The sequence below is a fragment of the Anguilla anguilla genome, chromosome 15 (assembly GCF_013347855.1).
Source record: "Anguilla anguilla isolate fAngAng1 chromosome 15, fAngAng1.pri, whole genome shotgun sequence".
NCBI lineage: Eukaryota > Metazoa > Chordata > Actinopteri > Anguilliformes > Anguillidae > Anguilla > Anguilla anguilla.
Window position 1 is genome coordinate 3,839,238 of NC_049215.1, and position 25,105 is coordinate 3,864,342.

The 25,105-nt window shown below is 41.7% G+C and overlaps 1 protein-coding gene across 1 annotated transcript in view; it reads left to right on the forward strand.

The window, feature by feature from the left end:
• Positions 1-1,654: 1,654 nt before the first annotated feature.
• LOC118213601 (xin actin-binding repeat-containing protein 2-like) overlaps positions 1,655-25,105 on the forward strand; it is a 49,486-nt gene continuing 26,035 nt past the window's right edge. Inside the window, exons 1-3 of the mRNA XM_035392580.1 lie at positions 1,655-2,014; positions 3,677-3,934; positions 19,954-20,062. Coding sequence (XP_035248471.1) covers positions 3,722-3,934; positions 19,954-20,062 — 322 coding nt within the window. The 5' untranslated portion in view covers positions 1,655-2,014; positions 3,677-3,721. The remainder of the gene's footprint in view (positions 2,015-3,676; positions 3,935-19,953; positions 20,063-25,105) is intronic.

A 25,105-nucleotide genomic window follows, 5' to 3' on the forward strand; every position in this document is an offset into this window, starting at 1 on the left:
AAGTAAACATGTATTGGAATTCGAGATTTTTATTAATCAACATGTCTGCGTTATTATTTTATTGCATACTGTGAAAATGCATAAAAGACAGGAATGCTGATATATCAGGCTGGTACACAGAACCAGCTGTGTTCTGAAACAGAGGAAATTCAATTACTTACTGGCAGACAGCTAATTTCTCCCATTACTCAATAACAGTGACTTGAATTCAAGAAAATATTTAAATAATAAAAAGTGACAACCTTTCAGTCTCAGGTCCGTAAAGACTTCTGGGCTACAGTTAATGTAATTTGACTAATTATATAAAGGGATAATATGCCTGTATTTTTCCAATTGTATCCCATCTATAAATATTAAGTGGTAATATTTTATGGACCAAATTACTTCAGTTCACCTGGTATAATATTCTATTATGCCATTTTGCACTGTAAAAAATAAGAGCGAAACATTTATACATAAAGTCTTACATCATTGCTGTTACACTGGCTCCAGAGGACAGTTTTAAATCTACCTTAAACGATAAGAGTTCAGGTAATAAACAGTGAAGTAACCAAAGACAAACTGCATTCAGCTGACTAATAGCAAAAGGTGCTTCAGATCTATAAAATTCTTTGTTTGTGCATTGTCACATCCTCTGAAAGACAGTAAGAAATAGTACTGTAAGCAGCACACATTGGGTCCCGTTTAATGTTGAGAATAAATGACTTTAGTTTATTGCCAACCACACATAATTCATTGTTTTACAGGTTAATTTTTTGCAAACCCAGGATAGCTGGCGAACATGTGAGTTGTGCAGCATTTTGTGTCATTGTCCACCTGATCTGGATCCATTGATTGAATGACAGGACCCCTTATTCTTCAGAAATAGTCTCAGTAAATTTTAAACGTAAAATGCGTAGAGCAGACTAATACCGGCTCGGTTTCTCATAAACTGGGTGTAGCCAACCGGTGAGGTCAAAACACTGCTGTTTGCCTCTTAGCACTGTAGTGTGCATTCAATACATATCACATTCCAGGCTCACAATGCTACAGATCAGAAGATGCTTCTGTCCCACCAACCCTCTTTCCTGACCCCCCCCAAAAAAAAAAAATTGGATTTTGCAGTGTGCAGAAGAGCCAGTATTCTTCAGTGGCCTTCACACGAACATCTGGTCAGAGACAAAGAGTTTGGTTACCCCTCGATAATAACATGGAAGAAACTTCAAGCACCTCCTGATTAACTTGCAATGTTATTGCTCCTAGCTATAAGTAGCATTAATGTATGATCAGCTCAAATAAATTTAAAACGTGATCAAATTTAAAATGTTGAATCCAAGTCTGCACATATGTCTCTCAAACCAGTATCATACAGTAGCCTATTATGGTTAAAGCCGCCCATGCAGGTGGATTTTTAAATCAAGTATGTAAAGTGTAGTCAACTAAATATCTATTCTGCCAACAGTTTGAGACGCAGTTCAACAACAAAACAAAAGGATGATTGTACAGAATGTGTTACACTACTTTTGATTAAATTAAGTGATAGACCGATGTCATAGGCCTACTACAATGTAGGCTATATTTCTTGTCACAAGGTTTTGAAAACAAACACGCAATAGTGTGTTAAAGTTGTTTTAATATTCTGCTGCTGTTATTGTTTAACTCCGGTGGACCTGCATGCTCACAAACAGAATACAAACTGATTAACATTCCGACAAGTTTACGATCAATACTTTCCCTTTGTTTAAGCTAAGGGGCAGCGGAAAGACTACAGTGTCTGACTTCAGTCCTGTAAACCGAGCGCTCTGGACGGACACAGATAGCTGAAAGTTACACGCATTCCTTCGGTCTCTCGTTAAATAATGCATTCAGCACAGGTGCACTGGAGCCCTTCGATATCAGCGCGCCGCTATCGCCTTTGCCCATTCCGGCGCTTCATTAGGACGATGGGATCTCTGCCCGCTCCGCCGGAACCTTGATTCTTTGTTCAATTTCTCTTCCTCTCGGGCTGGATGAGTGGAATAGCCCGGGCTCAAAGGTAAGGCTACTAAAGTTTAACTACTGGTCCACACCAGGCGAAGATAAATGTGTAGCGCTTCCGTTTCACATAAACGGACGGTTGAGACGCCAGGAGACTGAGATGGCATGAGCCAGAGAGCACCTATCACCTGGATATGTGACAGCATTTTCTTCTCAAATTTCGTTGAGTGACCCGGTGTCACCGACACCTTCCGGGGACCCAATGCACGGCTTTCTGGAAGATCCTTTTGACATGGTAGATATCCTTTAGATAGAAATTCGTAAGCTCCCCTTGCAGCGTTTGGAACGGTCGCAATACAGGGCAATGCTGCGTTAAGATCTAACACAAAATTAAAACCAGTTTTTTTGGCATGTAAGCTGAGATATGAATGGCATACAGACACAAATAATATTCTAAACCACGATATAACCGAACGAAGTGTAATTTTATGGTCCCTTTATGGAAGAAAAAAATGCATCACCGCCCAATGTAGCATTACAGGTAATGCTAAAGAAACTGCCTTTAATTTAGAAGGGTTGAAGGTTTTAATCCTTGGCAGGACTCTTTCATTTTAGCCTTAAGCAGAGCACCTGCTTGCCTTGCAAAACATCAGACTGTGAAAATGAAAATGTACTTGTAAATAAACAACATTTAAACTAAGCTTTGTAATTTGCTCTGTATAAGGGTGTGATAAGCATATGGCTCATAAAAGAGGCATGATACATTTGCTATTGCAGCCTAAACAACTGAATTCAGCCCCTGAAATGGAGAGCATTTTAAAGTGTGGGGGTAAAAAAAAAAAATGAAATGGAAGACTCAAACTGGCAAGTAGGGCAGGAGGTTAATTGTTGCGGGGCTCACATGATTTGTTCTAGAATAATAGAATTTCCACAATCCTGTCACCTGGGCTCTGGAGTCTCTCTGGATGGATGTGGTCCGAATCCAAAGGATTTAGTTTCCCGCAGCCAGGGAAGGCTTCCTGGGGGAGTCTCCCGGAGTGGTTCAGGGCCAGAGCCGCGCTGGAGGGGAGAGCGGAGAGGGAAGCTGGGACTGTGGCTGTCGGAAGCTGTCTGCTTCAAACCGCTTCTGGCTTTCCACGCGTCAGGTCTGGCATGGGCATTCGCAGTATATGAATGCTGTGTCGTTCTTGTTTACCCCATGCTGGCTAGAGGCTTGCAGAGGCAGGAGGGGGGTGATCAGGGGGAGAGCCAGATGGGAGATAATGGCTCGCGCAGGGCTCGTTGCCTAGCTCCAGCCTCAGTCCTGAGAATATCAGTTCATAAACTCTCCCAGCTTTGGGGGGGTCACACTACACTGCCCCATAGTCACAGTGAGCTACCTCTGCAGCGCAAACTCCATTATCCACTTTGTGTGTACATGTGGGCGTGTTCGTTAGTGCACGTGTATGCGCGAGTGAAAACATGTCTGTTTTTTATATGGCTGTTATGGGGGAGAGCTGGAGCAGTTTTTTTGCTGTGCTCTCTCTCTTCTTTCCTCTACCACTTCCCATACTTCTCTCTCTCTCTCTCTTTTCATTACCACTTCCCATCCTTCATTCTGTATCTGTATTCTTGCTGGGTAGAGCTGTCTTATCCATATCACTGGTCATCTCTCTCTCTCTCTCTCTCTCTCTCTCTCCCCCTCTCTCTCTCTCTCTCTCTCTCTCTCCATCTATCTCAGCGGACCTCCATTGCAGGGGATACGGGGGATAGAGTTTCCTGAACAATGGAAACTCAATCAGGAAATGGAAGGCCGGTGGTCAGAGGGGCCGTGAGCTCAAACTCCACATCCCCTTCACCTCCCTCCAGCGTCCCAGGAGCCGACACCTCCGGCACAGTGTACAAGGAGGACCTGCAGTCCAACAGGAAGATAGAGAAGTTTGACATCCCCTTGGACGACCTCAAGAAGATGTTTGACAAACCCAAAGTACACGAAACGGTGAGTAGAGTGGGACCTATGGTTGAGACGTGAAAACTGCTTATTTTTTCACCTTTGACTGCATCATAACTCACTTTGTGGGTCATAATTGCCCTTTTTTATTATTCATGATGGCAGATCAGTTTGGCCGATTGTATGCAATCCTTTGTTTGTGGAACTTGCTGGCGATTGTAGACAAAATTGTAATGTGTTCAACGAAGCTTAACGATCCATATTTGAGAATGCTAAAAGTAATGCCTGTGTAAAACTGAACATACTGGTTGAATAGTTTGTTGAGGAGCAGAGAACAAGTGACCTCATAAAACTTTATGGTATTGTTGCTGGGTTTTTTGTTTGGTTTTTTGATCTCAGCTTTTAGATCTTTTCAGTCTCACCTCTAACAGGGTTTTAAACAATTCTTCACCTTGTCTGACCTTAGCTGCTCAGAGTGGTACAAGGGAGGCAGAATTGGTCAAATTTAATCTCCGTACCTTAATACTATACCTATCTATACTTGAGATAGGTAGTACTGGCTACTGTGTACAGAACAATATGAATGTTTAGCTTGCCAGAACCGAATAAAATTTTAAAATGTAAATCCACCTAACTAAGACTTAATGCTGGTTCCCATCTTAGTTTAATACTTCTTAGATAGTCTCTATGAGGCTTAATGAGGATAGATTCTGTGTATTTCCCTCTGGTTTAATGCATGCTTTGTTTTATCTTGTTACTACAGGGGGTTCTGTGAGCTATTAGGTATGTATTGAAATATTAAAGGATATTGCGATATATCTCATTTATCTGCATTACTGTGGCTTGTCTCAGTCTTAATACTGAGAGAATGATGTCCCTACTGACTTTGCAGGTAACGCTCTGTTGACAAGACAGAGTAGTGCTATTATTCCTGTCCTTATTCATCCTGGCATGATTATCACCCTCAATTATTGATTTTGGTGAAAAATGCTTACCACTTTTTTTTCCCTACTGCTGTGGTAGAGGCAAGTTCAACTTTATAATAACTGTGGAATGGGCTATTTATGAAGGATGATCTAATCTTAAGGATCATCTAAGGTACAATATGAACCAGCTGGGGAAGGTTTCTGATTTCCCTAAGATCAGCAGGGGGTAAAAGTTTCAACCTCAAACTGTTTCAAATAGCCTCCTGCAATTAAAGTTTTCTGTCTCCGGATCTAGTTTGTCGGTTGGTTCATAAAATAGCTAAAGCAGTTCAGTACCAAAGAGTTCCAGCTGTACTTTATCAGTCTCCTCATGTTGTTCTTTTTTCCCCAGTAAAACAATCAACAAAAACCCATTCAAGAATGTGTTATGCATTTTACATTATGCATTGCATTAGACTGTATTGCATAAATGCTTATGTCACATAATCAAAATTCAATTTTGATAACGAGACTAGGCTGGATTTGTACTCCAATAATGCACCGAATCCAAGCGCTTACCCCATATTGATTTCTACACTGCTGTGCACTGCATGGTGCAAACAAGAGCCTGACAAAATGATGTTTCTTGAACTGTGCGCAGCGTATGATTTATGCAGTGGTATCTTTCACTTGTCAAGGCAGCTAACAGTTATAAAATGAGGACGTTTTTCAAAGGGGAGTTGCCAGCTAAAGATTTGGCTATGACCCGTCTGTGGGAAGGGCGCTAAGGTTGAACACATTATGAGTCTCGCTACAGCTGGGGTGGAGGGGCAGCGGTCAGATTCGTTCCCAGCTGATTTCCACGATGATATGAAACGATACTATTTTACTGTTAGCAAATCTCGCAATTGGCTCATTTGACAAAGCTTTGTCACACCAGCCAATGACTGTGGAGGAATTACCTCCATGGACATCAAACCTGTTTGTAGGGAACTACACACTGCACAAAGCTGGATTTGATATTCTGTGACAGTGACGTCGGGCATATTGTGTTCAAGGGGTTGCCCCGCTAAAATTCACTTTCAGACAAAGACACCAACCTGACCACAGAAAACTCCATGTAGAACTAAACACTTTATCTGATAATGAATGTTTTCTTGAGGCCGCAGCAGTATGCAGGCCTTGTGCTTTTCATGCAGTGGTAATTCTTCACTGGGCCATCAAAGTCGTGTTTCTTTATGAGTGTATGCTCACCGATGTCCTTCTGCTCCACCACAGGCATCAATCACGGCCGGATTACTGACAATCCTGAGATGCAAATCATCACTTACAGACAGAAGGGACTCGTGCAGACCTATCTGGCTGCGTCTGAATTAATACCGGTGGCAGGTTTACAAGTCACCGCATTGGGCCTTTATATGCCGCTGTGAATCAGCGAGCGAATAGCCCAGCGCTTCAGGGTACGGAGCTGAAGCAGATGACCGGATCTGTTCTCCTGGTGCATTGTGCCCTTAGTTATCGACACACCTACGTCCTACCCTCGTTTTACACGGCACACTCTTGACATTTTAGGTTACGGATCCTATCTTCGTGCCACAGCAGACGCGACACGGGAGAGAGAAAAGCCACGCCGCGTGATTAAAGCCCTACGTCGTCCAGGGTTTGAGGCTAACCGGGTTTTTAAAAATAACCCGCTAATTGGCATGTTGAGAGTAGCTGAGCGTCTACCTCACTCTGCTAGGTTGGGTACAGTGCAGTACGCAGAGCAGACTCGGTCTGTGATCCCTGTACCGGGCGTCTGCAGTGAGAGGCTGATCGAAACCAGCCAGTAATGAACAAGGCCTCCTGAGAGACTCTTACTCCTTTGTTAAATCTCTGCCACCTCTTCTCTCTAGTGCTTTCAGAAGCTCAAAGTCTCAAACACTGTCTGTCTTTAAACTCCCAATGCGTGGGTATTCAGGTGGCACAGCTATCCCGCTAAGGCGCTAGTCTGTTATCAGTGCATTGACTGAATCACAGTCCAGAACTCAATTCTAACCATGCCTGTTTCCGACTGTCCCATGGGGTTTTAAATGAGGGCTCTTTTTTCCAGTCGACACATTTGGCAGGGGGAAGCAGTTTCACTGGTCATATGGTGTTTTTGTCTTGGATTTTGACACACCTGAGCCTGTTTGGTAATTTGGTGACTTGCCGTGCACTGAAGTGGGAGGAGAGGTGCCATTGGGGTTGTGTCAGTGAAGATCAAACAGCACACTGCAATTTTGGTGCGGCGTATTGCAATTTTGGTTTAGCCTAATCTGCTATTCCTGCCTGCCTGCTCAGACCAGGTCGATGGGGCACGTTGCAGCCTAGTCCTGTTGCTAATTTTCAGAGCTTTCCCAAGCAGTGTGCCAAGATCATAGCATATTCAAAATCCAATCGTCAATTTTTGTGGTTCTTATGTGGTCCAGTGTCACTTTGATATAAATTTCCCAAGCAGGAGAAATATAATTCATTGCCTTTTTTTATAATGTTAATTCCCGCATTCACAGTATTTCTGTGTTTAATTGTTTGTGGCTGTTCTATTGCAGAAGGTGGAATGTCTGCTAGCCTGCTAATCTGCTAGTTCAGCATGACGGCGCACTGAAAAAGCTATGTTTGCTTTGTGCCATTGTTGTCAATCATTGGTAAGAGCTGACTGGATTATATATAGACAGAGAGAGAGAGAAAGACACAGAAAGAATGCAAAATAAGTCCTTGGAAAATCTCCAAAACATTTTTATCTGAACAGAAAATGAAGCAAACGCATGAGAGAAGTTGTCCTAATGCAAGATTTCTTTCATAACAATGTGAAAATAGCCAACATTATTTCCATATTTTTATATTTTCATCTAGTCCTCTTGAGAATATGTATAAGAAACACATTATGGCACTGTCAGAAATCCTTTTTTTTTAAAAATGCCTATACCCTTTTATTCCTTATTTTACAGACATAAGCCTGAATGGTGGCCTTTGAACAATATCTCTAAAGCTCTTAATGCATAGGAATCATCCTGAATAACATGATGAGTCAGCTCACTTTTCAGCTGTGCCATTTCCGTACATTAAACACTCCTATCAGAGAGGTCGACTGAGGATAAGGAAGGAAAGGCTTGACTGTCATGATACATCCTTCATAGTGACTGCGAAAAGTTGGCTTTGTGAGTATTAGAAACATTTCTTTTAATAAGAAGCCAATGTAATTTGCAGTATATCCTATTGCATGGCAGAGAGCCCATGTCTCATCGTCCATCCTCAAACTCTAAACATAGTTCTAAGACAATCTGCTGACATTTAGGACTTCTTACTGTAATTTATTTGCAAAACATGATGTGAACCTGATGAAACAAGCAAAATAATTTAACAGGCTTATTTGTAAACATTAAATATTTATTTCTCAAAGAGAGATTTCTTTCGGCATCGGCACAGAATGCATTGTATATTACTCAGTTACATCATATAAAATATACTCACTTACACCATATAAAAGGCAGTGGGAGTGTATTTGTAATTTGAAGGAAAAATAAACACTCAAAAATTAAATAATAATTATATAGATGCCCAGACATAAAAGAAAGTCATAGTGCTGGACTGTTATCCGTGAATCATGATGCTCTGGAAGTGATTTAACGTGTAGCATGCAAATGTAGCAACAAAAATATACTTTATATTCAACAGCAACAATACCTACAGCACATACAAACAAGGAATGCATGACAGCTTTACGAACACCTTTTTACCTATACAGATGAGAGATTTTGTTGTTCACATGTACCTTAATTAAAAGTTATCCCAATACTTTGAATTCTTTTTTTTTTTTTTAGAAAAATCTGTCAGACTACATAGTGTCTGGAATTTTGTCGCTGGCTTCAATGGTTTCCTGTGTTTAATGTGTACCATATAAAGAACTGGCTTTGTTCTTTTCCCATGCAGTAATTGTGGTCTTAATTTGATGCTGCATAATCTTTTTGAAGCAGGGTGATTTGAATGGAATATGGCACTCTTTTGCTGATATCTGCTTGCTGCAGAGTGGGAGAACAATTTGCCTCAGCAGTGGATGGCACATGTCTTATTTGAGCCTTCTTGTCAAAGTGTGTAGGACATTAAAGTCTGAGGACATCAGCCTGAGGACAACCAAGTCCTGGTTGTTTTTGGTATTTATGAAGAAATAATGCAATTTTGACACTCAGATTACACTTCTTACTCAGGAATACATAATTGAGAACAAGAAGAGCTTATTAGGATGCCATTCCCACCACAGTCACTGGACCTGAACCCAATTGAACATCTTTGGGAGCTGTTGAAGAGGGGAAAGAGCCAAACATCAAGAATCGACAGATGATCTGGGGAGTGTTGAGAAAGTGCTGGGATGAAGTGGAAGATGAGGTGCTGCATACGATTGTGGAATCAGTGCCAAGCAGAGTGAGGGCAGGAATCAAGGCAAAAGTTGGACACACCAAGTGCTAACAATTTTTGACCTTTAATAAATACCTACACACTTATTTGGCTTATTAAAAAATAATGTACTATTGAATAAGAAGCATCATAATTGTATCCCCACTGTATGTATTTCTTGCATACCTCATGCTTGCCCTTTCCTTGGCTTTTAAGACTGAATATGTAGAAATTAATTCTGATGTTAGGCATATAGTAAACAGCAAACATTCCCTGTGATGTAGTTCACATCAAAACAGAATCAATTGACTTGAATTGTCTCTGTAATCCTTCTTCAGATCTTTTGGTCAATGCGTTCAATGTGAGTGTATCTGAGGTTGGGATTGGAGAGGAGTATTAGAAATATAGCAAGATAGTGAAACGATGCTTAGCCTTCTGTGTGGCAAATGAGACCATATTCCCCTGCAGTCAAATTGCATGATTGCTTCTTCCAAAAAAGTGTAGCTGCTTGTGTCAACCAAAAGGTGGCAATGTAATGTCTACTGAGCCATTACAGATTACGGTCTTTATTATGTAGTGTATGGTTAAAAGATAAGAACGCTCATACCTCTATGTCAGGGAGGTTGCCTTGGGAGGCTTCAGAACTATGTGTGTGGCACAGTCAAATGGCGAATGAGGAGAATTAATTAAAGTGGTATTAATTAATGTGTGGCATCGAAAGTGCTTTACAGTGACTTGATAATTATCATCCCTTCACTGTAAAGCGCTTTAAAAATGGCATGAATTAATGTGTGCTGTCGAATGGCCCCTTTGTTCTGAATCAGTTTAACATCCTTAGATGCTACCCACTATTTTATACCACCCAGCAGCCCTAAAACCCCTCTGAAAGTTACAGAAAATTATGCTATTTAGCACAAACAGCATCTTTGAATGTATATATCAAATATATCTGTAATAAATGTAATTGACAAAAAAATTGACGCCCAGATTGAGAGAAATTCAATCATCTTTTAAAATAAAAGGCAAAACTAGAAGATATAATCAAAAACAAACACAACCCAGTCCCAGACTAAATGCTATAAATAGAGCATGTTGTCCTCCTTTAACGTATGTTGATGCATGCACCTATAGCACTGCTCTTGCAAGGAGCTTTTTTACTTCAAATGCCTTTTATTAAGCTGGGTTACTGTATGAGAAACTGTTTCTCTGAGTAAATGTAGTGTTCCCAAGAGGGATGTTCCTCTGTTTCCATGACTGTGGTTTATGAAGACAGCTACTATAAATGGATTACAGGGTGCTTTGTTTCCTCAGACAAACTAATAGCAAGGTTTACCATAGTAAATTGTCTTAGACGCCTGGACAAGAGGTTGATTAAGGCCAAACGTCAAGTTGGCTTTTTTCACAAGATTTATATGAAGTCATTATAAATTTGTGTGTCGGTAATCACAAGCACGCCTCTACGTGCAGCGCGGGTGTCACTCTACCTTCCTTCGTTTCTCTTTTGTCACTCACGTCAGTTATATTTAGATGTTTTTTTGAGATTCTCCCATGGCTTGCAGTCCTGAGATAAGGTGTCAGTCATGATCATGTCACAGGAGAAAGGAGCAGTTAAATATATGCACTGTTGCTATGAATATCGATGCCATGCTCCATCCTTGCCTAATTAACATCTTGTGACTTTTTTTGGTAAAGGGACAAACATTGACATGAGGCTCAGTGGATAAGCAGGCATGTAGAATTTGTGTTTCTCCTTACAAGCCCAGATTTAATGGTGGCCATTGGATTTATTCATTTTGGCTAATGCTGTTATGGTTAAGCCAATCTGTTCTTGGTTGTTATTAATGAGCGTTGAACTCCAGACAAATCAGAAAGCAACAGGCTTGCATTGGTCTTTTTATCTTTTTGCAACTTTGTATCTTCTGGAGGATTGAGGTTACAACCTTTGAATAATAGCTGTGACAGTTTGTCTAGCTTCATTCCACTCCTCCTCCTAATCCCACCCTCTGTCCTCCCGTTCTCTTTCCTATAGAAATAATTACTTTGACCTTTAATTATAATAATGCACCATAATTATTCTACAAGTAGCGTTGATCTCAATCTTTCTTTCATAATTCTCATATGCTTTTAATACACCATAATGCACTGTGTTCATGGTAATAAATCATGCTTGCGCGTGGTGTATGGCAGAGCTACTTCTTTTCTTGAAATAATTTTGTATTTAACATGTTTATTAAACAAAGGAAAGAAAGAGTGTGTGTTAAACATGGGCTCAGTGTCGAGTCAGGCCTAACAAACATCCGTGGCCACCTAAAACGCCTCATAAAAAGGGGGAGATTACAAACCCTTGTTTAGCGGGCAATACCCTTGTAAGTGTGTGGTGGCACTTCTGGGTTAAGTAATTACTTTCAGAAAGAGTAGACGCGCACTTATACATACTGTAACAGTCGCTCCTGTCGGGCATGGTTACAGCGCTGAGTAGAGCATTGCAGGTAGCCTGATATTCCACCTTGCCAAGGGGCCTGCCCTTTTGGTGATAAGGTAATGTCACAGCACTGTCGTGTGAGAGACCAGTGTTGGGTTCCCACGTCCGATGAGACGAGAACACTCACTTGTGATTCTAATCCTTAAGAGAGCATCTGACCTGGGCCAAAATGTATTATTTTTAATCCGTCAAATGCCTCTAATAACCACGTTTCATTATTTTTTTAAATCCCCATCATGTAGCCTTTGGTCTTGTAACTATACCTGTGTCCAGCACCTCCCCTTGGAATAAAAATTGGAGTAATATATAGGCTTATGTCCAATGCCTCTCATCACGGTTTGGCTTTTGCCAGTTTCACCAAAAGAATAGCCCCCTGAAAAATGTACAAATTTTACATATTCTCTAAATGGAGTTCTCAGTGACAGGCAGAGGGTTGAATGCCCTGCAAAAAAACATATTGAAGTAAGGTAGCCAACAAGCTAGCCTATCCTGGCCTGTTAGCTGGATAGCTTTCCAGTTATACGACGGTTCCGTCAAAAACTTTGAGTGGAAGTTTATTTTTGAACATGAATGCATTCTTATGAACATCAACATTGTGACTTTATCAGCAGTAGACCCTCATAAATATTAATAAAAAATAGAGCTTTCTATTCATCGTCCTATAATGGCTATCTTCTATTGGCCGGCCTCCCTAGCTTTACATTACATTACAGGCATTTAGCAGATGCTCTTATCCAGAGCGACACAACTTTTACATGGCATTTATATTGCATCCATTTATGTAGCTGGATATACAGTATACAGAAGCAATGCAGGTTAAGTACCTTGCTCAAGGGTGCACTGCCATTGTACATTTGTGACCTTTAGATTACAAGACCAGTTCCTTATCCATTATACTACACTGCCTCCCTAGCAATTGTGTTGCATTTAAAAAATAAATGAGAAATCAATGATATTTAAATGATAGAAATTAAACCAACTAGGGGGTGGAGTGGAGTTAGGCCACGAATCATCATGAGAGACAGAAGTAACACAAAAGACAGCAGTACACATGCCTTATGCATAAAGTGTGTAATACATAAAATAAAGATTAATCCTGAATAGAGAGGGGAACTATTTATATCAAAGCAGAATAAGTGAGTATTTCATGTTTGGTTATATTGCTGTGTGCAGGAATGGGTTTTCAGTGGGGTAAAAACCTAAATTGTAAAAAAATGTTGGTTTTTGTACTTCATGGACAGGGGATTTTAGAGCTGGAGAGACAATGTGAGGGAGATTAGGGGGTGCCATTGTTTACTACTGAGAATGTGTGCAAAAATATGGGGTTTGGGCCAGAAGGGAAGGGGGGGGGGGGGGGGGGGGTTGGCGGTTCTCCCTGAAATGCCTCTGCTCAGCCTCCCTAAAATCCATTTTAGAAAGTTTGGGCTGTCTGTATAATCCGTCTTAGGGAAAGGAAGGGATATACTGTGCAGACAGTTCATGGGTTCATGTGCAGAGGCTTCGCTGGCCCATGGGTCCGCTCTGCTTCCTCCTAGATAATGGATGCTGCGGCTCTCTCCATCTCTACAGTTCTCTGAGCTAGTGAAGAGAACACAGTCGTGTTGGTCCATCCCCTTAGGCACTGCAAGATGTCCGTTTTTCTATTAACTTAGTCCTCCAGGGCAGCGACATGCAGGTTTACATGTTCGTTCCCTTTATCTGGCCTGAAAACCAGGGATGGGATCAATTAAATTCAGTTTTGGCCAGTTGAGGAAATATATTGCATGCAGTTCATTCGTTGAAAAATCTTCATATAACATTTTTGGAATTTCTCAGTTCACAAATTGAATTTCAGTTAATTTTGCAATTTGACAGCAATTAACTGGAACTGAGTCTGCTCCTGCAGAAAACTGACCTGTTTTTGAGATGAGTTGCTGTATGAAAGAATTAATTGTGAAGAGTTCCTCTCCAATAGCTTGGCACTCCAGGCCCCATGTATAATAGCTAAGTTAGCGGTGGCTAAAAGAATGGCAAAAACCAGGCTATATGGGGTATTTTGGCTGAATAGCCTATGCTACAGTGCTCAGCCCCTGGGGAGTCAGCTGGGTCAGGCCAGGTTAGTGAGCACAACATATTTCTGCTCCTTCAAACTTAGCTCTCAAGTGTTGTGCTATCCACGCTCAACCGAGATTCCACCATAAAGTAAAGGACGATAAGAGGCATAGCAAACAGAAAAATAACCGAAATGTGTACTAGGCTAGGGAGCTTGATCTTCTCCGTGCCATCCAGGAAAACGGTCGTACAATCATCCCCAAACATTAGAGAAGAATAAACTCAGCTGTGAGGCACAAACAGCAGTCATACTGAACATGCAATTTTTAATTCATTCTGGGGAGTAGTCTTAGAAGTGCTCTTTGCATTTGCCTTTCTGCGGTATTAAGTCCATGCTGTGACTGCTAATAGGCCTAATTACTACTGTAATGGGCCTTGATAATGTCTTGTTCTCGCCCGTTTTGGATCTCCGCAGCCTGCCTGCCCATTCTGGTTGAGTAGCACTTGCTCAGTCTATTGCCACTGGCCTAGGAAACCAATCTGCTGTCCCTCTCTGAAAAAGGCCATATTGAATGAAACCTGCAGTTTATTCTGTAATTCCCATCAATCCCATTCAGGCCATATGTCTGAATTCAGATCGGCCAAACGTCTGCAGCTGTCTCTTTTCCATGTGGAGCTTTAGAGGGCCTCCGTTTTGCTTCAAGTGTAATCTCTTTCCCTGTTAACCCTTTAGCAGTTTGTACTGTCTTTTCTTTCTTTGTTGTGCCAATTAAAGGGTTAACCCAGGCATCTGACATCACAGATAGAAATTTACCCTCTGTGACATCACACACAATAACTGAAGTAATATTGGGCCCAATATGATCTTTTTAAGGATGAGATTTTTGCGTGTTATGCTGTTAGACATTTACATTAATGCGATTTAGCAAATCCCCCACCATTTAGGCTACAGTACAATGCTTGTGGATACTATCAACCACCCTATAGCTGAGAATGGGCCTAGAAAAAGAGTATTTTACCTTTTTCAAGTATAACAGTGACAGTAACGTTGTCCTTATTGTCAAGGATCTAATTTAAACCTATATTATTTATTAGCAGAATTAGCAATATATTTTTCTGATTTCAAAATATATTTCATCATTTGGGTGAAACACTCTGTCACACGCCGGTGTGATGCCCCTTTGGGGGAGATGCGGCAGTTCCGGGTGTGCACCGTTGGTTGCCGCAATGAGAGAGAGAGAGAGAGCGCACCCCCACCAAGACAAAAACAGACAGACAAACACCTTCGCCCTTCCCCCTCATGGGTTCCGGACAAAAACAATAAACTAAAACAACAAAGTAAATTCACAGACAAAGAAAGCGAAACTGAGCGGCAGTTTTTCAGCTCACCGCTCAATGCTGGCCAGCTTTTCAGCTGACCAGCTCCTCCAGCTTTTCAGCAGTGGTTTTATTTTTTGTGCGTAGACAAACAAAACTCAAAGACACGCTCTCTCTCTCCGTGTGCTCTTGGCCCCGAACTGCGGAGAGGAACACACCTTTAAGCACCTGGGCTGATTAATTAATGCAGCCCAGGTGTGTGTGCTCTCTCCACCAGCTGGCTTTGCCAAGACCAATCCGCTTCCCCTGTGGACCGAAAGAGAAGCAACGCAAATGAGCATAAGCCCAAATTTTCTTGGAAAAAGGGGAACTGCTTTTGTTACCATAGTAAACAGGTACCAGGAAATTATCATATTTTTTGAAAAAGCTAAGTGTCTTAATAGAAGATTCTGGCAGTGGGGAGTAATAAAACACTAAGGTGCTGTAGTCAGCAGGTACTAATGAGCACATCAATATGAAGGTTATTTCTGAAATCTGTATGCAGAAGGACTACCTCAGTGTCAAGATCCCTGTTTCTGACATATATTCATTAAAACAAATATTTCTGGAGCTGGAAGAAGGAAACTTCCTGGCTGACCAGTGAAGAGGAAGCTTCTGGATCAGAGGTTATCAAAGTTTAGAAATATGATTTCACAGTTCATATCCAGCAGCTGGCACATCAGATTTAATTGGCTTGACTGTATGCTATGAGTTTTAGCATAATTCACTCTCTGTGATGTGAGCAACTGGAACATACATTTAATTTGTCTCTATTGCAGATGACCTCGGCATTGAGGTCAAAGTGCAGACTGAGGCTGATATAACCAATCACTGACCTTGTGCATGCCCTTTGTGGTACATTCACTAAATATAGCTCACTTGTACTACAGTAACTACACTTCCTCGCGTTGGTGTGGACACAACCTCAAGGAAAAACAATCTCAATATGCAAATGTCAAAACGCACAATTATTATTATTATTTTGTGACACAACAGATGTGCACTCCTCTATCAAATGAAGAAAAATGGCTATGTTCACCTCAGTATAATTGATTAGCTTGCGGCTAGTTTGACATGTCAGGCTCATAACCTTACTGTGATGGTCTGATGAAGGATCTCATGGACAGCCCCAACTGAATGCTGAAATGCTAGGCAGCTTGGCCAACTGACCTATGCTGTAATTGTATTGTAATAATGGGCATTGTACAAACTCATATCCACAGAGGTGATGAATGATGAGAGCCAGCAGACAGACAGCAGTAATAATGTCACCGGGTTTTCTCGACACACTGACCGGTTTGCTCAAAAGGAACAGGCGGTGTTGCGTTGGCCTTGTCGAGTTCATAGTATAATATTACAAATAGACTGGGAAGCTGCAGGAGACAGCAACTGTCTATAAATATGGTCTAGATTATAAACTGTCATATCGCATGTTAGGATAAACATATTTTTTGGCCTATCACCAAACAGTTTAGCTGCGTACATTGCGTTTGAACGTGTTGCTTTGAATCGGAGGCAGAAACGCGGGCCTTTCTGTGCATGGAGCCGCGTGATCGAATGAGCTCAGTGCCTCGCTGGCTAGAAAAGGGAAAGGGCCCCGGTGTGCGGCTAGGCTACGTCTGCAGGAGCGCTTGAAATGAAATCCATCGGGGGTAAAATAGTTGCTGTTTGCAGCCCAGTTGTCACAAAGCAGGTGTGAGAGCTAACGCAGCGTACGCAGTGTACGCAGTGTACGCAGTTCTGCTGCTGGCTGTACCCGAGTCTCTAATTACCGTCGCGAAACGGTCAGAGGTGGTACACGGACGACCAAGTCCCGCCGTCGTTAAACCTCCGCCTCCTTTCCCTTCTTCTCCCGTCCTCTGGCGGAAGTGCCTCTCCGTCCGGAAGTTTGAGCGCGCCCCCCGCCCCCCCTGCTCCCGGTGCGTGATTCGGCTTCACCGCAGCGGTGAGAATGATGCGCGCGCGGTGTAGCCCTGCGGGCCAGGCGGTGATGAACAGCAGTGTCTGCGGGTGGTGAGCGGGACGGCACAGCGGGGAAACACAGACCTCTCGCGAGGACGCTCACCTCAGAATATGTGGCGTCGCTGAAAAGGTTAGCGATGGGACCGCGCGACAGCTTAAATTCCCTTAATACCATAACAAACGGTGTGCAGGAAAGATCCGGAACGGCAACAACTCCCTTAGGAAGTTTCAGACATTTCGCGGCAGAACACTTTGGTATCGAATTAAATTGTGGAGACTCGGGGGCAGATTTAATCTGGCTGATACGTGTGCTTTGCTCTTGGCAAATGAACCGGATGAAAAGTAGTGTGCGAGTGTCTGAACAACGTAAAAATGAAACGAAAACAACAACAACAAAAAACACCTGACTGTTACCTGCACTTAAGGTTAGTCTGCTGCAATCCAATGATATTAGTGCAGCACATTAATTACACTCCCACCCTGCCTTGGATCTTGTATTTTCACCTTGTGTATAATGAGGATAATCCAAACAAAATGCAATATTTATAGAGTTGGTGGGGGTTTAGAGTATGCTAAAAACCATTATTTTCAATTATTAATTACATATGGTAATTATTACAATTGTTTAGTACATGACACCAATGGTGAGTTACCGTAGCAGAATTCCAAACACTAGTAAATATTATCAGCGCTCCCAAACAGTAACATTTGAAATGAGAACATCCCTTAAGGTCAGTCATTCCTGTCCAGTGCTTTTTTTTGTTCTTTTTTTTGACACAGGTGGTGGTCCTCTTCAATTATTATTGGACTCCATCTTGTCTGATCCTAATAGATCTCTAAGTGCTTTGCTAGAAAAGTAATAAGGAAGTCGGCAGCCATCGCGAGCGAGAAAAGTGCTCCCTTCCAAAAAGCAATCACACAAGGCCTCTCTGTGCGCAGATCAGTGGGCTCCTGAGGAAAACACGAAATTCAAATGGAACAATCCCCTCGACAGGGAGGTACGCACACATGCTGCTCCAGCTCCCCATCAGCGCTTCTGAATAAGACCTCTCCCACAGGCTGCTCCTGGCAAGCTGCATGGGAGAGATTGTGCTTACCCCGAAAAGAAAAATAAATAAATAAAATGATGCGTCTGCATTTTATCAACGGCAGTGCGTGGGAGAATGGCCTGTGGTTGACATTGCAATCAAATTCCCGATAGGGTACATCAGCGGCGGTAATCTATAGGTACATCCTTATCGCAAATGGGAAAAGGGGTTGTGTCGTTCTGAGCCAGGAATGCACTTCTTGAAATCCCAGAATGTGCATGAGTTTCCTGTCACATGATTTAAAACCCACGAGTGAATAATTGACTGCTCTGTGACTGTGTGAATTGATTGCCCAGGTCTTAGAGTTATCTTTAAAAGTGGTAACAACAGAAATATGCTATATTTCTATCTCTCTACCTCTTTTATATGAGAATCTCAATACTTTTAAATTGCTACATAAAAAATGATACCTGTATTGGGACATGTTCAAAGCAGTGAAAACACATTTAGTGAGCCTGTATCAGCGGAGTTTTTAAAGCAAATATTCAGTGTACTGACTAAAATAGTTTTTATTTCTTTCCAAAACAGGCTGTATTTTTGAAACTTGAACAGACTCTAGGCCTTAAGGCTGTCTCTTCTGTCCTGTCACATGACATTGGTGGAAGCCATTTTCTTAGTGTGGCTGTTGACCCCCTGACTCCCAGGCTCAATATATCCAAGACAGACGGGGAAGGGTGAAGTTTCAGAGACCCTGGCTCCGAACTCCTCAACGTTGTAACGTGATTCCGTCTCTCGAATGTGACTCCCATCCATAAATATGTCCAATATGTGAATGTAGATGACGAAAAAGTGCAACAGTATAGTTTCACAAATAGAATAGCTAATAATGATACACTTCTAAATTCAATAGCTCAGATTGCTTGTGGTTCAAAAATAAGTGGAAGGTATATGAGTGCCTAAAAGTTATACGTGAGTGTAAACAGGGAAGTGTCCTAGAAAGATTACAGTAGTCAAGGCAATAATTTTATTTAGAGCATTTGATTAAACATCTTCTTTAAAAAAGTATAGCTTGACCTTTGTTTTTCTGTTGTTTTTGTGTGTGTGTATGGGAAGAATGAACTTCAAGAGTTTTCTGAATGTCTTCCCACAGGGCTAGAAATGTTGGGCTCTCTGCTGATAATGAAAAAGAATGGGTTCTGGAATGTTCTAACAAAGTATGGATCCCATGGATATTACCAAAACATTTTTTGTAACTAAAAAATAGTGGTTAATAATAATAGCAAAATTATAATTTGTATTTAAGTAAAGACAAAAAGAAACAACCATTTTATAAGCATGTGGCTTCTACGGTAGCTTCCACTACAAATAAGGAAGTATCACACACAGAGCTATGATGGGGGAAAAAATGAAGTGCACTAAAACGGATTCAACTAACCTGCTTTTCGAGATATTGAATAGCTTTATACATTACATACTGGAATGTATGGCTGAGGGAATCACATTTTTTTTTATGCTGGGTTTATTTTATGTGAATGATTTTACTGGGGTTTGAGCTCATTTGTGAAGTCTCGATTTAATTTCTTTTCCATTTGGTGTTCAGCTCAGGACTATTTTTCATAATCAACTCAAGGTAATTTGTGTTTCCACTGTGAGCTTATGGCATTTCCACTATTCAGTCTTGTGTCCCGGTGATTGATAAAAACCCATTTATGAATTGCCATCATATCCATCTTTGTATTTCAATTCTTTTTCTGCCATGAGACCATCAGCCAGCCCAAGCTGTGTGTTTATGAGGACAGTGGGGTGGGGCGATGGCCTGCACGGTCCCCATTCGGGACAGCTGTAGGTGACTCCCCTGATAAGGGCTCTCCTCCCCCTTGTCTGCGCTAGGGACCCAGAGCCGAGAGGGGTGCCCGCAGTCCCACGCCCAGAGGACCGTCAGCCGCAGACCAGAAACACCGAAATTCAGCCCGACAGCAGAACCAGGAGCTCAGCCAGAGTAAGACATGACTTCCCTTTCCAATGTAGATGCTGCTTCTTAGATGCGGAACATGCAAGAAACTATGGAGGCAAAAAAAAAAATCGAAATCTTTGTCAGTGCTAGTTCAGTATAGTACCTGAACCAGTTCTGCTTGGGTGTCAAAGCAATCCAGCTATTTTATAGTAAGAGATGGGGGGAGGGGAGAGACTGAATGCTTGGTTGTTGTGTATCAGGAAGTTAGAGTTTTTGTTACTCATTTACATTCGTTTTTCATCAACTAACAGCAAAGGGAAATTAGTTGCCATGAAAGTGTGTCAGACATACAAGCTACCCTACATAGGGCAAGCTTTTGATTAAAAATGAATGGTAATAGATTTCCATATTAATGCCTTGTGATAAATATGCATGCAGTGCATATTTTCTGCTCTAAGAATTTATTACTGTATCCTAATCTTGTCTAAATCAAATTACATATTAAACTAAGGCTTCCACTGCGTATCACACCGTTTACTTTCTTCGGCTATAGTGCAAATGAATATAACTAATCGTTAATTAATTAACCGTAGCAATATTTGACAGGACATTTGATATAGAGTCAGTCTGAAAGTTGACAGTTATGTCCGTGTTGATGGGGCGTAGCATGTGCGGTATTTATACAGTCTCAGTGCGTTGGGTAGTCCGCGAGGGTGATTTGAGGTTGAGCTCTGGCCTGTTTCGCAGCGCGGGAGCGGGGAGCGGTGATGAACCCTGACGGGCTGCTGAGCGGCGGTAAAGGAGCGCGTACGCAGAGCCGTACGCTCGCAGCAGAGCGACTCTCACCGCTCCGCTGTGCCCCTCGTATCGCTCCTGGACCAATTTCAGTTTTCTTCGGCTCTTTCGCTTTTTTTTTTTCAGGGATGGAAAAATCCGGATTGCTAAATACTCCATGCGAAAAAGGAGAAATGGTCACGGCACAAACAGACGTTCAGCAATAGTAACAATAGTAATAGCATGTGCGAGCGCGAGTTTTACTTTATGCTTTTAAGTGAACTGTCCCATTCCCGCTGACATTGTCATCAGAATCCCCTAGGCTGGAGCATTCTCATTGTTAGGCCATAGTTGGTTTGCATAGCTCCCACTTGTGGTTCTGGGGGTGCTTCTTGAGGCACGAGCTCACTTTTTGGACTCATACTGGTTGTGCTGGTCTTCGGCTTGCCCAGTGACAGGAATTTGAGGCACTTTTCATTTAACACTCACGTGAGGGTCTTTCATGACAATATAATAACAATAATATCCTTGCATTTATATAGCACCTTTCCGAATGCTCAAAGTGCTTTACAGTCAGGGGGAACTCACCTCACCCACAAGCAATGTGTAGCACCCACCTGGGTGATGCACGGCAGCCATTTTTGCATGCACGGCGCCATAACAAAACCAACTGTGGATGGAGGCAGTTGTAAATCCCAAAAGAATCCCCCCAATGGAATCCCACCCCCACAGAGAATTTTTGATGTTTGACTGCTTATGGGGGGGGGAGGCCCCTCCAGCTGAATCAGAACCAGCCCTACGGAAACGAGCCTCGCTTCACTATTAAAGCGAGGAGCAGAAGCGTTTGCGATAAACTTGGGGAATCTTGGCGGAGGGAGAGAGTTGTGCATCGCCAGATGGTGTTTTCTTTGAAGACAGGGTTTGAAGTTTGGGGTCTGGGAATTGGAGAAGAGTTATCAGCAGTGCACAGGTTTCCAAGAGCTAGCTGATCAATGTTTATTAAGCACTATGATGCGTCTGAGTGAAATTGAGGTATCAACGCTGAAATGTTAAAGCACACACTGCAGGGATATGAATTAACTGGTGCAGCAATCTGTGTGATTCCAAGATTAAGTAATTATATTGTATAATAATTAAATTCACAGCTGTGGAAAACAGATTTTTTTTTTTTAGAATTTTAAGATGTCAGGAAGTCATTAGTACCCAAGGTAAAACCAACAAATATATGTTCACATATTTTAAAGAGACAAGTAGGTTTTATTGGCTAAGATCTCATTAGGTTTCACAGCACAAAAAAACTCATTAGGATAATAGATGCTTTGTGGTCCTTCTTCTTTAGTTGCATTTTGTCACGCGACTCAGTATTTTACAACGGTGACAGTAGTTAAAATATCTTATACTTCGGTGCCTGTTTTTTTGGGATGTACTAAAATCATGATGGCACTGCATCATTTTTATTCAGTTTTACTTCTATTCTGTTTTCCTTGCAGGAATACACATTCTCACAATGAAATTATATAAAACACGGATAAACTAATGAATAATAATAAAGATTTAATGTAATGTAATGCATAATACATTTAGATAGATACTACCTGAGACATTTTATTCACAATATTTTCCCCACTCCAATTACAAATGGTACTTTATGTAATTGATATAAACCTTTTAAATAGTTTATAGCTTGCTTGCCGATGCACTGGCTTCAGCATTCAGTATTCTTTTTAGGTGTCAGACAGCACATAATTAGAAGCGAAAGTATGACGGCGATGCAAATCTCAGACCATGCCCGAAACTCAGAGCTCATGGGGGTTGACCTCCTGAGACCTCATGTTTTTCCAGCCTGGTTCCTTTTTGGCATAAGCCGCCCCCCCCCCCCCCCCCCCCCCCCCCCCCCACATATGGGAGAGGACATACCCAACATATGGAAGGGGCCACAGGTCCAAGCCTGTGGGAGAATACTACTGAAAGCAGCTGTCTCTCATATAACTCGTCTATTTTTTATTTTGCCTATAAATTTCAATCTGCCTGTGGATGCAGTCCGCCATGCTTGTGTTCTGTGTGGTGTGGCCGCAAACGCTCTGAACACTTTAAGGGACGCCTGGCTGTCGCATTTCATTTCCTGAGCGGAGAGACGTCTTACAGGCTCAGATCTGGAGCCCTACTCTCTGCTAATGTGCACACACTGTGCAAAGGGTTTGCTCCCATCACAAGGGTGGAGTTTCTGACTATTGTTAATTACCAGACTTGAGTCAAAAACTGTATTTGAACTAAGTCTTTGGATGCCAGTAAGACAACTTCATGTCATTAGGTGCTGGTAAAATCTGAAAACAATCCCTGGATTTTTTAATGACAAATTAGTATCCAGAACATTTAGACATATGTATATATGAATTATGAAATCATTGATGATATATTGATGATAGTTTATGTTTTTTTTGTAATGTTGTTAATGTGCAGGAATTTAAAAGTATTATTATTTAAGGTATTTAAAGTATAAAGTGCAGAAAATGATAAAGTACAAAGTACTGTATTTCAAATAATTATATGACTCAGTTTTGTTTGTGTGAGTGCTATTGCTTATAAACTTGCTAGATATTTGACAAAATTAAAGACAAATAATAGCTACTGATGAGACAAGGCCAGTCATTTGGTCTATCAAAGGCTACAATTTACCAACGGTCTAGAGCAGTGTTAACCAACCCTGTTCCTGGAGATCTACCATCCTTTAGGTTTTCATTCCAACCCTAATTTGGCAGACTTGACTCTACTAATTAGCAGTTCAGTGCAGATCTTTAGCTGTTGAATGAAGTCTGCTTTCTTAGGGTTGAAGTGAAAACATACAGGATGGTGGATCTCCAGGAGCAGGGTTGGTTACCACTGGTCTAGAGAGTGTCTAGCACTACATAAAGCCAGTATTTCACTGGCTGTAAGTCTGTCTTGACTACAGTACACATCCCCGCAAGTTATTCTCCATCTTGGGCAGTGTCTGATGCAAGCCAGGAAATGTCATGGGGGATTTGTTCAACCAAACTTTTTACTACAATTTATTTCCTCAGTGCTTAGTGCTTAGTATTACCTTATAACAAGCAATGAATTGTAGTCAAATTCATTGTAGTCAAAAGATTGGCCTGTGTTCATTGTTTCCAAGAAGTGATCCTGTCCTGAGAAAATATGTCTTTTTTTTTTTTTTGCTACCGTAGGCCTATATGTATGGGAAAAGTTCATTTATTGCTGAAAGGTGTTACAACGCATGGGCCCTGTGGCAAACCTCTAGCCCAGAGAGTTTGGGACTGCCATTTTCCAGCCTAAAGACCAACTCCTTCACTCACTGGATGACATCACTGACCTGATCATCAACCACAACAACAGATCATTGTATGGAAGGCATTCACGTGTTATTAGGGGCTCTGTTTTGACAGCGGTCGATCATAGCACTAGCGCTACTCAGGCATGTACAGGGTGCGTTGAAATTCCATTTTGGTTTTTTTTTTTACACTGTGGGAAAAGTCAAAGGGTTTGCTTAAGCACGCTGGGTTTCAAGTAAGTGTGGTGTGATTGTGTGTCTGTGTTATGGTCAGTCTGACCTTTCTTTAATCCATCTTGTCCGCTCTGGAAAAAAAAATCCCTGTGTTTGTGCCGGTTGGATGTCGAATGTTGACAGGGTGACGGGAGCATTTCTCTCAGAAGGTGACGGACATTCCAAGGGGTCCTAACCGAAGCGTCTAGCTGAAGTGTCCTTCATGTGTGAAATTTCTTGTTGTGTAACTGAGTGTTAATCATTCTTGGTCAGAATATCTATTTTGTTCTCCCATCTCCAATCTGTCTCCCAGACACAGTTGTACAGAAACCACTGTATTAGCCCTGACTAAACTAGTTCTGGTTGATTAGTTTGCATTCGGCGAAGATGGGTGAAACTAGAACTAGAACTAGAACTGGCATTTTGGACTGGCGGCCTATGGTGGTAGAGTGAAATTTTACCAGTGCAGCAGACAAAATGACCAACAAACTAGTATTTGGGATTTGGGATCGTTTGCATTCCGATTCCCATGCTCTTTGCTACATTTAATTGCTTGATTGGGCTCATCTTGTAAGGGCAGAGCTGCATTTTTAATGAAATCACGAATTGCTCAGGGCCTCTTTAGCTGGAGGCCCACTGGTATTTGTGAAATTGGTTTGGAGTTGGATCATCCACAGCTGAGTTACACAAAATGGTTTCCTATGCTGAGAGAGGAAATCGGTCGGACGGTCGGTGGCCTTCTGACAGGAGTCGTCACAAATACAATTTTGCGACTCGAGGTTAGGGGCGCGTTG